The sequence below is a fragment of the Lactuca saligna genome, chromosome 8 (assembly GCF_052625555.1).
Source record: "Lactuca saligna cultivar CGN05327 chromosome 8, ASM5262555v1, whole genome shotgun sequence".
Lineage (NCBI taxonomy): Eukaryota > Viridiplantae > Streptophyta > Magnoliopsida > Asterales > Asteraceae > Lactuca > Lactuca saligna.
In genome coordinates, this window is record NC_136424.1 from 60,263,768 (window position 1) to 60,276,489 (window position 12,722).

Below are 12,722 nucleotides of genomic sequence, written 5' to 3' on the forward strand. Positions count from 1 at the left end.
AGACTTGGTTGACCATGTATATATTTTAGTATTTTGAACAAGATTATAAAAACAAACATTTTCTTACTTTTATACTCAATGCCCATAGTGAATGGGATCAACCTACTGCTGAAATGATACCTCTTGACTCTATTACCATAAAGGTTTACATTGGTTTAGTTTAATTCATTGCTTTTTAGTGAAATTACATTTCTTGTACCTCATCTTTTCAAGACTATGAAATTAAGATGGTATTTCTACTGAATGGTATTTCTTTGGTTATAGTATTCTATCAGAAAGAATGTTTTTATGATAATCATTAACATATTCTATTAGAATGTCCTGAATTAATATAACTGTTGGTAAATAAACTCCAATTGTATCATACTGGAATCACGAATTCCAATGATGTTGGAATTGAATATGAATATTTTCTCACTAATTTATTCATTGGATTTGTTTCCACAGAAGCTGATGCTTGAAGAACGGACCACGAAATCTGAACGATGCCTCTTAGCAACATTATTCTTTTAGAATGAATTAGTGTATTTGTTAGATTTTACTGTTTTTTTCACGATTTGAAATTTCTTTAGTTTTATTCTTTAACAATAAATGTAAGGGAAATCTTCAGAAAAGTCCCAATATTTACGGAAAACTTACACTTTAGTCCCAAGATTTTTTTTTTGAACGAAAAAGTCCTGAAAACCGGCAAAAATTTGCAGTTTGACCCTTTTTGACCGGTTGAAACCGGTACCAAACTAATTTGGGACTATTTCGTAAACTAATCCAAAATATTGGGATTTTTCAGTAAACAAAAAATATTATGACTTTTCTGTAAACAAAAATATTAGGACTTTTCTATAAACAAAACCTTAATTATTATTATTGTTATTATTATAATTATTATTATTATTATTATTATTATTATTATTATTATTATCATCATCATCATCATCATCATCATCATCATCATCATCATCATCATTATTATTATTATTATTATTATTATTATTATTATTATTATTATTATTATTATTAAAAATATAAATAAGAATACTTTTTTTTGAACTTGTTATTATTAATATTGTTACTAATACATATAAATGTATTTAAATGAAAAAATAATATTAATGACATTGTTTAAGGGTGGAGGTGGAGGAGATGTTGCTGCCTTTAGCATTGAAATCATGCATGTTTGCTTGTATATTTTTACTTTTTATATGGCCATTTCACATTTGTTGTTATTGTTTTCAATTAAAAATAATAATACTTAACAATTTAAAAGAAGTTGCATATTTGTAAAATTCTTTATAAATAGTTTAAGTTAGAAGGATTTCTCACGTTGTATATAAAAATGTTTACAGTAGAAGGATTATTTTCCAAATCCAACAGATCCACTACAAATATCTACATAGGTAGCCCATATCAAAATTCAAAAATATTAATTACAATATCTTGTTCAATAAAAAGTAATAGGACATGTTTTTTGGATTAATACTTTTGAATTTTGAATAATACTTTTGAATTATTCCTATTACTTTTTGTTAAACAAAATATTGTAATTAATACTTTTGAATTTTAATATAGGTTACTTATGTAGATGTTTGTAGTGGATTTGTTGGATTTGGAAAGTAATTCTTCAACCTTAAACAATTTTATATACAAAATGAGAAACTCTACTACCTTAAACTATTAATATGCAACTTCTTTCAAATTGTTAAATATTAATATTCTGAATTGAAAACAATAATAACAAATATGAAATGACCATATACAAAGTAAAAATATACAAGTAGACATTCACGATTTCAATACTAAAAACATCACCATCTCCTCCACCTCCACCCTTAAACAATGTTATTAATAATATTTTTTTCATTTAATGCATTTATATGTATTAGTAATAATATTAAAAATAACAAGTTCAAAAAATAGTATTCTTATTTATATTTTTAATAATAATAATAATAATAATAATAATAATAATAATAATAATAATAATAATAATAATAATAATAATAACAATAATAATAATTAAGGTTTTGTTTATAGAAAAGTCCTAATATTTTTTGTTTACTGAAAAATCCCAATATTTTGGATTAGTTTACGAAATAGTCCCAAATTAGTTTGGTACCGGTTTCAACCGGTCAAAAAGGGTCAAACTGCAAATTTTTGCCGGTTTTCAGGACTTTTTCGTTCAAAAAAAAAAATCTTGGGACTAAAGTGTAACTTTTCCGTAAATATTGGGACTTTTCTGAAGATTTCCCTAAATGTAATTCTTAGCAATTGGTACATATATTCTATAAGAATTAATGTAATTTTTGTTTTAATTCTTCAATTGCTGGTTCGAGAAATTATTATTCTATAAGAATTTTTTAAAGTCATGATCAAGAAATATGTTCAAGAATATTTTTATTATTTTATGGTTTTAGAATATTTTTATTTTTGAACATACTTAAACATATTCTGTCATAATGTCTGAATTAAAAACTTTATAATTCGTAAAATCGAATTTTTAAAATAATAGAATCTATGATCCCTTAAAATATGCAAATTTCCTTTATTAAGTTTATATTAATCGACTAAAATACCCTTCTAGTTAAATTAGATAGTATTTTTTGATTATATTTAATTCAATAATATGTATTTATCATTTTCTTAAAATAAGTAAAATGATTGACCCACATTTATGCATACAATAATAAAATAATTACTTTGAATATAATAACGTAAGTATATATATATATATATATATATATATATATATATATATATATATATATATATATATATATATATATATATATTACTATTTATATTGACAATATCATTTATTCCTATTCCTATTCTATAATTTAAAATTAATTTAATGTTTTTCTTTATTTCCTCAAAAATGGTTACTGTGTGTATTTTTTTTTTAGTATTCTCGATATTTAATTTAATTAGAAGCAGTAAATTTTTATTAAGTTTCAATTCATATTGTATAATGAGTATTTTTTAAATATGTTAATTATGCGAATTAACTAATTAGTACACAACAAATTTAATAGTGTGATGTGTTTTTATATTAATGCCTTTGTATTTGAAATCACATTATTCAACACAACCACATCATTTAACATATTTGTGGTGTGGTTTTGTATAACCACTGGCGGATCTTAATGGGGCATTTAATGTGGTTCTACCAGATCCACACCTTTTTTATGCCAAGTTTTATATGTTGCACCATTAGACCACGTTTTTTTATGCTATTTTTTTTAAGGGTAAATTACACGAATGATCCTTATGGTTTAGGGTAACTTGCGTATTTGGTCCCTAACTTATTTTTTTAACTCGGAAGGTCCCTACTGTTTGTTTTTGTTACACGCTTGGTCCCTATCTTACATAAAAATCTATTTTTTCCTTGATTTTTTAATTTATTTAAATAAACACACCATCAATTTCATCCTCTCTCCTTAGCTTACCTACTCTATCATTTTTCTCTATTTAAATAATTGTCTTTTTACGTAAGATAGGGACCAAACATGTAACAAAAACAAACAATAGGGACCAAATGTGTAGTAATAACAAACAGTAGGAACCTTCCGAGTTAAAAAAATAAGTTAGGGATCAAACGTGCAAATTACCCTAAACCATAGGGACCATTCGTGTAATTTACTCTTTTTTTAAACTGCATCCTTAATAGTCATTTTATCTGTTTAGGGTTTTTAACATATATATTTTTAAAATCATTGTTCTTTTTCATCGAGATCATATGCGCACTAAATTCCTCGAAATCGAAATTTTGACATTAAACTATTCTCTCCATTAAAGCTAATTTTATTGTTATTAATTTTTATTTTATTTAACATATTTATGTATTAACAGATTTTTTTCCTTTTCATAACATCTTAAAATGTGTACATATGAGATAGAATATTCATAAGAAGGATTGGACTCTTGTCTTTAGCATGTATATATATATATATATATATATATATATATATATATATATATATATATATATATATATATATATATATATATATATATATATATATATATATATATATATATATATTTCATTTTAAGCTTCTACCTTTTAAAATATTTGTGTGATCGGTCAACGTCAAAATGAAAAGTTTCCAAAAAATAATGATAATATAATCTATGGGGAAATATCATAAAAACAACTATGTTTTGAAGTTTTTGTTTGAAAAACCACTGCTTCATTTTTTTTTCAGAAAAATTACTCATACTTTTAAAAATAATTGATTTTCCTTTCTTTTTTTCCTTTTTTTTTTTTTTTTTTTTGCTTTGGTAAGGTTTTGGTTTTTCATATTAAAATATAACAGTGATTTTCAAATAAAAGCTTGAAAACTTAATGGTTTTTATGATATTTTCAGTGAATCTAAAATAAAGTTACAGCTTAAAAATGTATCTAAATGTTATGTATTATCAAATATGTAAATTGAATACAAAAACTTGAAGTTTAAAGGGTTTGAAGTGTAAAATACACGAATCTCGTGGTGGCTTTGTGGGGTCACCACCCCATTTTTGTAAAGTAAATAAAAAAGAAACTAGATTTGCAAATGGTTCTGAAAATTGCCCTTTTTTGCAAAAACTCATGTAGGCCTATAAATACTGATACCTCTTCCTCTATAACCTTACAACTAGATTTACACATCAATCAAAAACATGAAGCCATCACTTTCTTCTGTTCTCCTACGTCTCTTCATCATCGTGACTACATGCTCAATCTCCTCCATTCCTACAGTCGTCTCTGACGATGTTGTAGACATCAGCGGAGAGCTCGTGAGAAATGGTGGGAAATACTACATCATCCCGATGGAAGGTAGTGACTACCCCGTCCCAACCACGCGTGGCAGAATCAAGTTAACCGACAGTGTTGATGGTGAGAAAATTTGTCCACTTGACGTGGTGCTTGATCCATCGGATGATAAACTAGGAGACGGGTTCTACTTTTCTCAGCTTACTCGACAGTTATATCTCCAGTCATCACGCATCGGTATTGATTCTGGGCCTCCTGTGGGTGAATGTGAGGCGTCGACATCTTGGACCATTTCGGATGCTGAAGCAGAGGCTCCTTCAAACTTGATTACAACTGGTGGTGGTTTTGTCGGATTTTTTCAGGTTGTGAGGTATAGGCCAATAGGTCCAGACAGGGTGTTTAGGCCTCCTACCTACATGCTTCAGTATTGTCCTGAGACTTGCTTTAACATAAGCCTTTACTCATATAACGGTGTCACACGTCTTGCTTCCGGTGGTGCTCCATTTGAGTTTGGGTTTGTTAAGGTCCAAGCATCTAATGAGATATATAGTATGTGATCATATCTATAATCTCGACCGCAATAAATAATATATATAAGGAATAATAAGTAGGAGTCCATATATGGATTTATTCCAATGAGACCCGTTTCTAATAAAACATGCAATGGTTGTACATATATGTGATCATGTTTTTTATTTAATATAATATCTTATAAAAAATAATGTGAGTTAACGTATTCAATTCGTCATGGAACACTAAATTTTTTTTTTTTTTTTTGTAAGAAAAAACACAAGTTTAAGTAATTAAAAGAAATAGCTAGGTAGACGACCCAAGGGAACAGCATCCGCACAACTACAATATTATTGGGTTATAAAACCCATTTTTAATATAACAAAAGAAATGGTGAGTTCGCGAACTTTATCTCAATGAGGATTGTAGTTCATTACGAATAAGTGAGATTTTGATGTTTATCTAAACTTAAGATCCAAGCCTTTATGATTAGTTTCGTGAAAAACTCTTAAAATTTTCCTAGTTTTGAAAAGTGAATTTGGATTCACTCCATTTTTGCAAAACACTTTAAAAATCACCTTACAAATACAAATAACTATAAAAGATACACCACATGGGCAAAGGTTGTACGTGTGAAGCCCTGTTCATGCCGTTTTTCGTTTTACTTTTTATAGTATTAAAGCTTTTGACTTTTTGTATTAATATTTTTATGACTTTGTTCGCCAATGGCTTAGAACAGTTAACCTGGACTTACTGTATAATATCAACAGAACTCAGTCATCAATAAATCCTTTTACCCCGCCGCGATTGACAACAACCACTGTGAACTGCCGCTCAATGGACACGCCTGTGCGGACCCTGGATCTAGATGCCGTCCTCTCCGAGTCAAAGAGGATCTTCAGAGCCAACTACAGCCACTTCCTCGCCTTATCTTTCCTCTTCCTCCCTCTCTCTTTCTCTCTCATCATCAACCCTACCCTCAGCCTCTCCGGCAACTTCTTCACCTCCGATCACTTCCGTAAGTTTCCCCCAAACCATCAAAAACCTGTAGTTTCTAATCTCCTCTACATCCTAATCGTTTACGTTCTCGCCCTCTGTGCCATAGCGACGATCACCTACAGTACATACCATGGTTTCTCCGGTAAGCCGATCAAGTTCTTCGTCGCCCTCAACTCCCTAACCTTCTCCTTCTTCCCGCTCGTTTCGACCGCATGTGTAGCTCTCGTTCTTCTCTTCCTGATCTCGTTGACTTTCCTCCTGTTTGTTGGGGCAATCGTTATGTTGGGACAGAACCTCGGGTTTGTATTAATCGATTACAACTCGATTCACTTCACGTGGTTTTCAGCCGTCGTAGGTGCGACGTTAATAGTAATCATACTTTATGTCCACATGAACTGGTCTTTGGCTTTTGTGGTCGTTGTGGCTGAATCGAAATGGGGATTTGCGCCTTTGATCAGGAGCTGGTATTTGGTGAAGGGTATGAGATCAGTTTCGTTGTGGCTTTTGTTGTATTTTGGGGTTTTTCTTGGGTGTACTGTGTGGGTGAATTCCGACGCTCTTCATGCGATGAGTAGCCAAACCTATGCATTATTGCCGATGATTCTTGGTTCGAGCATGTTGATGTGGTTTTTGCTATGGAGCACTGCTGCCAACACTGTGCTGTATATGTACTGCAAGACTTTCCATGGTGAATTGGCCATTAAGATGGCCGATGGGGTTGCTCACAACTACATCAACTTGCCTTTCGATGATGAGAAAGCCCCTCATGCACATGTTGTCACTGTGGTCGCAGCTTGATGAGGTTAGTGGATTCTTTTCCATGGATATTCACTATATGCTCACATGGTTTTGTAACTTTTGTTCATGTGATATATAATTCAGTTTCTTGATGTTTGTATGTATAATACAACTAGAACCTTGTGTAATTAATATAGAATGTTGTAAAGACATGGTGAATGTCATATGATAATCTTATGCACTTGAAATTTTATCTTTTTAAAGCAAATGATCCGGTGTTTTTGATGGGTTAAGATTTGGGTGTTACAAACTGTCGAACTCCTTGCTCCATGTACCTCTTCTTTATGGTAACTTTTTATCTAAAACTACTTGATGTGGATATTCTTGTTAACTTTGAATGTAAACTTTTTATATTACAAGTTCGACTTTGTACGGCGTTTAAAGGGTATAATAAATTAATAGATAAGAAACTTTATAATTGGATTATGACTAGTTCAAACACGTCTATGATTCTATCACCAAATAGGACTTCAAAAATTATATCACGTAACAAAAGTTGGGATGTAATCAAACTAGTTTATTGATTCTTATAATCTATAAGTAAACATTTTAATATGCCTGCCTTTTTTCTTTCTAAAACAACATTTAGGTGTGTATGGTACCTAACTTTTAAGAGTTTTAATTTGGGCGCTTATAGCATTTAAAAAAGAATAATAGAAAAAAATAAAAAATAAATAAACTTTGTTTGCACAGCAACCTATAATAGAAAAAAATAAAAAATAAATAAACTTTGTTTGCACAGCAACCTATAAGAGCTTTTAACTTTTATTTTAAATAAAAAACTCTTAATCTAAAAGTTATTTCAAATAGTTTTTTTTTCGAGCTTTTAGCTTTTGTTTTTATGTAATTTTACATTAATAATTACTTTTGTCAATACACTTTTGCACAAATACAAGTGTCAAACAATCAACTTTTATGTAACATCGTAAATTTCAAAACAAATTTTTTCAATTTTTATAAAACATAATTCCATCGATATTCATAAAAACAACCATTTAATTATCCAAACAATACAATACAAAATCCCAAGATCATAATATCAAACTCCGAGCGTGTGTGTGTACGGATCAAGCCGGCGCCTTCCCGCGATCGTCACTAGTACCTGAAACAATAACATCAAACACTGTAAGCACAAGGCTTAGTGAGTTCCCCAAAATACCACATATAACACATATTAGCACTCGAGGCTATAACTCTGTGGGTCTGTGCACCCAAACTCTGTGAACCCTCAGGTTCTAACTCTGATAAATATGCACCACATAAATCACACATAGAAATAATGCAGTACAATACGTAACATACATAGCATACCAATACTCTATCGCATAACTCTGGTTACCTACTCAAGGTAAAGTATAATGAGAAGACTCACCTCGTGTGTCTCGGTAAGTCGTAAATCTGAAATCGCTAATCACTCGATCTGCCGAGCTATAGTCCCTCTATAGCACAATACATCTCTAATTAACACTTTCCCAACTAGGGTTGACCATACTATAACAAGTCAACTTAGGTCAACGCTGGTCAACGGTCAACGGTCAACTTTGACCGGACTCGGCGAGTACGCTATAGCGACTCGGCGAGTCTGAGCGTATACACCAATTTCCCTGGGATCCTCCCTTGACACGTCGAGCATTCTCCCAACTCGACGAGTTCCACCTGGCATGAGTTGTGGGGCCACCACGACTCAACTCGCCGAGTCTCAAGAACAACTCGGCGAGTCCAGTTTGATTCAGTCCACCTGTCCACTCTGACTCCCCCCTGACCCACTGAGTCCACCCTTCCCAACTCGGCGAGACCACTCACTGTGTGGTCGGGCAACATTCATGCTACTCGTCGAGTCTGTTCTTCGGACTCGGCGAGTCCGTGCCATGCAATGACTCAAACTTGCTCATAAGGTCAGATCCAATCCATTAACCCATAGATCCAGTCCTTCCAAGCTCATTTATCACGTAAAGTTACAATCTTGATGCACATACAACCTCTATATGACCATATATGATGTTTTTGACTCAAATACTACAACACAAGGTCATGAACTCCATTGTCATACAAAAAGCTTGATGAGTGAGGCTCTCTGGACCTCTATGGGTCCAGATCCAAAACCTCAGCACAAGGAGGGAACCATTGGGCATCAAATCATCCCATAAATGTCCACAAAAGCCCTAAATCGCATAATACTTCACCAAACAGAATATAAACCGAAATCATACCTCTAGATTGATGATCTAGGCTCCAAATCCACGAAATAGCAACCTCCTTTGCTTCCTCTTGCCTAGGATCACCTCCTTCTTTGCTAAATGGCACCCACAAGGTCAAGACATGCTCCTTTCTCTCTCAAATCGTCCAAGCACTCAAGGGTTTCTCTCTAAGGGTTGGGTGAGCACAAATGACGGCCATAAGGCCCTTTAAATAGGTCTCAAACCCGGAAATTTAGGGTTTCGCTACACAGCGCAGACTCGCCGAGTCCATATCCTGGACTCGCCGAGTTCGGGCGCGATCCATCGACCAATCCGCGTCTCTACTCGGCGAGTCTGAGCTCCAACTCGCCGAGTCCCCCTCACAATTTAACAAAATTCAATTTACATGATACCTGGCAAAAGTTTGGATGTTACATTTTAGCTATCAACAATCAATTAGTTTTGTCACATACGTTCTTAATATCAAACAATCGTAGTATACTTTGAGAAAAAAAAATGCATTTTTTTTTATTTGCCACCCTTTTGCTTCCCCAACCAACACATGGTACTCAAACATAGGAAAGGGAAATTTGTAGTGTCCCTACATGATTGGCCTACCTAATAGGGCTGTGCATGGGTCGGTTTGGTCGGTTTTGGACCCCAACCCAACCCGTAAATGATCGGTTTCTGGTTTTCAGAACCCAATAGGGTCGGTTTCTGGTCGGTTCGGTTTCTCGATTTCTGATATCGGTTTGGACGGTTTCTCGGTTTGTTGGGTTCAAACCATACACTTACGGTTTCTGGGTTTAAACCCATGGGTTTTGGGTTTGAACCCATTTTCCAGAAATGTAACAATTAGTTAAATAATTAATATATATATATATATATATATATATATATATATATATATATATATATATATATATATATATATAATCATTAAAAAGCATCGGGTTTGCAGGTTTGATGGGTCGGTTTCTCGGTTTTAAAGAGGGGTCGGTTTCTTGGGTTGTTGGTGTTGGATTAGTGTCTAAGTCCATAACTATTTTGGTATGTACTTGACCCGATGGTGCATGGTCCTTTTGGGTTGCCTTCACCAAAGCAACTTGATAGGATGATTTATGGAGAGTAAGGATTAAATATGATTTATTAATGTATTATGAGAATAATATATTAAAGGAGAAATCATATTGTTTAATTAATATTAGTCAATAATTAATTGGTAATTAGTTTTGTGACTAAAAGAGATTAATTAAACTTAAGGGACTGGAATTGTAATTATAAGATAATTGCAATTTGGTCCATGGGCTTAATTAAAGGAGTCTATGGGTTGCTTAGGGCTTAAGCATCCAAATTAGGGTTTCCTTGTTAGATAACCCTAATAGCCCAACTATATAAAGACCCCTTAAGGCTCAAAAACGTGGCTAAGCTTCTTGTAAGGGTTTACACACGTTTTTGGCAGCCTCCAACCTCTCTCCTCTTCATCCTCTTGCTTATGGTGTTTGTGAACCATTAGAGGAGTGACACTTGTGACTCTAAGCCTTCCAAAGTCAATTCAAGGAGATTTGTGATTGTTATTGCTACATAACAATCAAGGTAATACTATAAACTTATTCTCATGTTAATATGATTATATGTATGCTAGAATTAGGGTTTATAGTCTTGGATTCAAAGCATGTACAATAGAGAAACCTAGATCCAAGCATTAGGGTTTGTATGAGCACATAGGATGTCTTATGACCAAAACCCATCACTTGGGTCGCTTTCTGGGGGCAAAACCGAAACCAAACCCGGAAAGTCGGTTTTTACAAATTTAAAACCCACACCGTCGGTTTTGATTCGGTTTCGGTTTCGTCGGTTTCTCGGTTTCTTGGTTCGGGTTTGCTCACCCCTACTACCTAGTGGTAAGGGGGTGAGAATATATAAGAGTGGTCATCGACTCAATCCTAAATATCACCTTCATTGCTCAATAGATATTGTCAGTGTAACATCCAAAATGGGCCAAGAAGTTTTTGGCCATTTTTAGTGAAAATAAATGTTTAGAAAAACAAACAAATAAATAAGTGTTAAAATAATAAAATAATAAGAAAAAATAAGTAGACGAGTTAATAAAATGTTCCATTTTGCGAAATAAAAATTGATGACCATTTGTGATAAGTATCTATAGATAGAATGTGACTAACCGGTCTCTCCATTCGGGTTGAGAGAAATCGATTTTAGGGAGAGTTTGGAGCTATGGCATCAACATAGAGCATAAAAGGTATAACATCTCCTCTTACTCTCTAAATCTCGATCTAGGATTTTGATTTTGATCCAAATTCGAAAATTGATTTTCATATATAGTTAATGATAAAATCTAGTGTTATATCTAGCATATGAACACCTAAATTTCGTGAAATCAAAGACTAATTAGTGTAACATCCCATTTTTCAAGTAGCTTCAAATTCATCCCTCGGATTTTAATTATGTCATTTCTGGCCCTTGTTTGGAAGGAAGTGGCAAGAAAGGACCATGCACGTAAAGGTGGCAGCTGGGTGAGTACGCCCAACGTAGAAGGTTAAATGGTCGCGGGTGTTGGAGACATACGCCCAGCGTACGAGATGTACGCGCAGCGTACGCTCACTGACACTAAACCCTAATTTTAGGGTCAAGCACTATATAAAGAACATTAGGACTTGAACCCTATCCCCTTATCAGCCTCCCCAATCTCAGAAAAACCCTAGAACATCTCATCCCTTCATTCTTGTGTGATTCTAACCTTGAGAAGCCCATCTTGGTGATTTCTAAGCTTGGAAGAGGAAAGAAGAAATTGACAAGGAAGGACTTGGGAAGTTTGAGCTCATAGATCTGAATAGAATCATCATTTGAGACTCTTTGGAGGTATAAAGTTCATAACTTTCCTCAAGAATGCTTAGATCTAGTGTGGTTTGATTTTGAAGTCATTTTGGTCCCAAGTATAGAACTTTTTGGTTCAAATCTGATTTCTAGACTTAGAGTTGCCACTCTCAGTTCAAAATGAGTCCTTAAGGCAGAAAGTTGCCATCTTGAATGTCTTATTGGATTCATGCATGAGTTAATATCATTTCTATGAGAATGGCATGCTATTTCAGTGACTTTATGTATTAAGACGTTGAAAGGGCTTGGATCTGTGATTGTAGCTTCTGGATTGGAGTATTAAGCACTTAATGGGAAAGTGACTTAACAGGGGAGTACGCTGAGCGTAAATGCAGGTACGCCCAACGTACTCACCATTTAGCTAGTACGCCCAACATTCATAGGAGTACGCCCAGCTTACTCATCAGATATGGGCCTTGCGAGTTTTGGGCCTCGGTTTGGACCATACAAGGGATTTTGGTTCTTAGGCCTTGGTGGGCCATCATAAGTCAAATAATGTGGGACAAGAAGATGTTTGGGCTTAGGTTTAGGCCCATTAGAGGGATTGGGGCCAATTTAGCAAATTGGGACACTAGTGGGCTTGGAAAGCTTAC

The 12,722-nt window shown here is 33.6% G+C and overlaps 2 protein-coding genes across 2 annotated transcripts; both read left to right on the forward strand.

The window, feature by feature from the left end:
• The first annotated feature begins 4,656 nt into the window (after positions 1 to 4,656).
• On the forward strand, positions 4,657 to 5,307 carry LOC145009674 (trypsin inhibitor 1B-like). Its single transcript, XM_078968316.1, has one exon. It carries the CDS (start codon positions 4,657 to 4,659, stop codon positions 5,305 to 5,307), a length of 651 nt encoding a protein of 216 aa, XP_078824442.1.
• A 790-nt stretch (positions 5,308 to 6,097) lies between these two features.
• LOC145009675 (uncharacterized) lies at positions 6,098 to 7,057 on the forward strand. The gene has a single exon (XM_078968317.1). The coding sequence runs from the start codon at positions 6,098 to 6,100 to the stop codon at positions 7,055 to 7,057; it is 960 nt and encodes a 319-aa protein (XP_078824443.1).
• Positions 7,058 to 12,722: the final 5,665 nt, after the last annotated feature.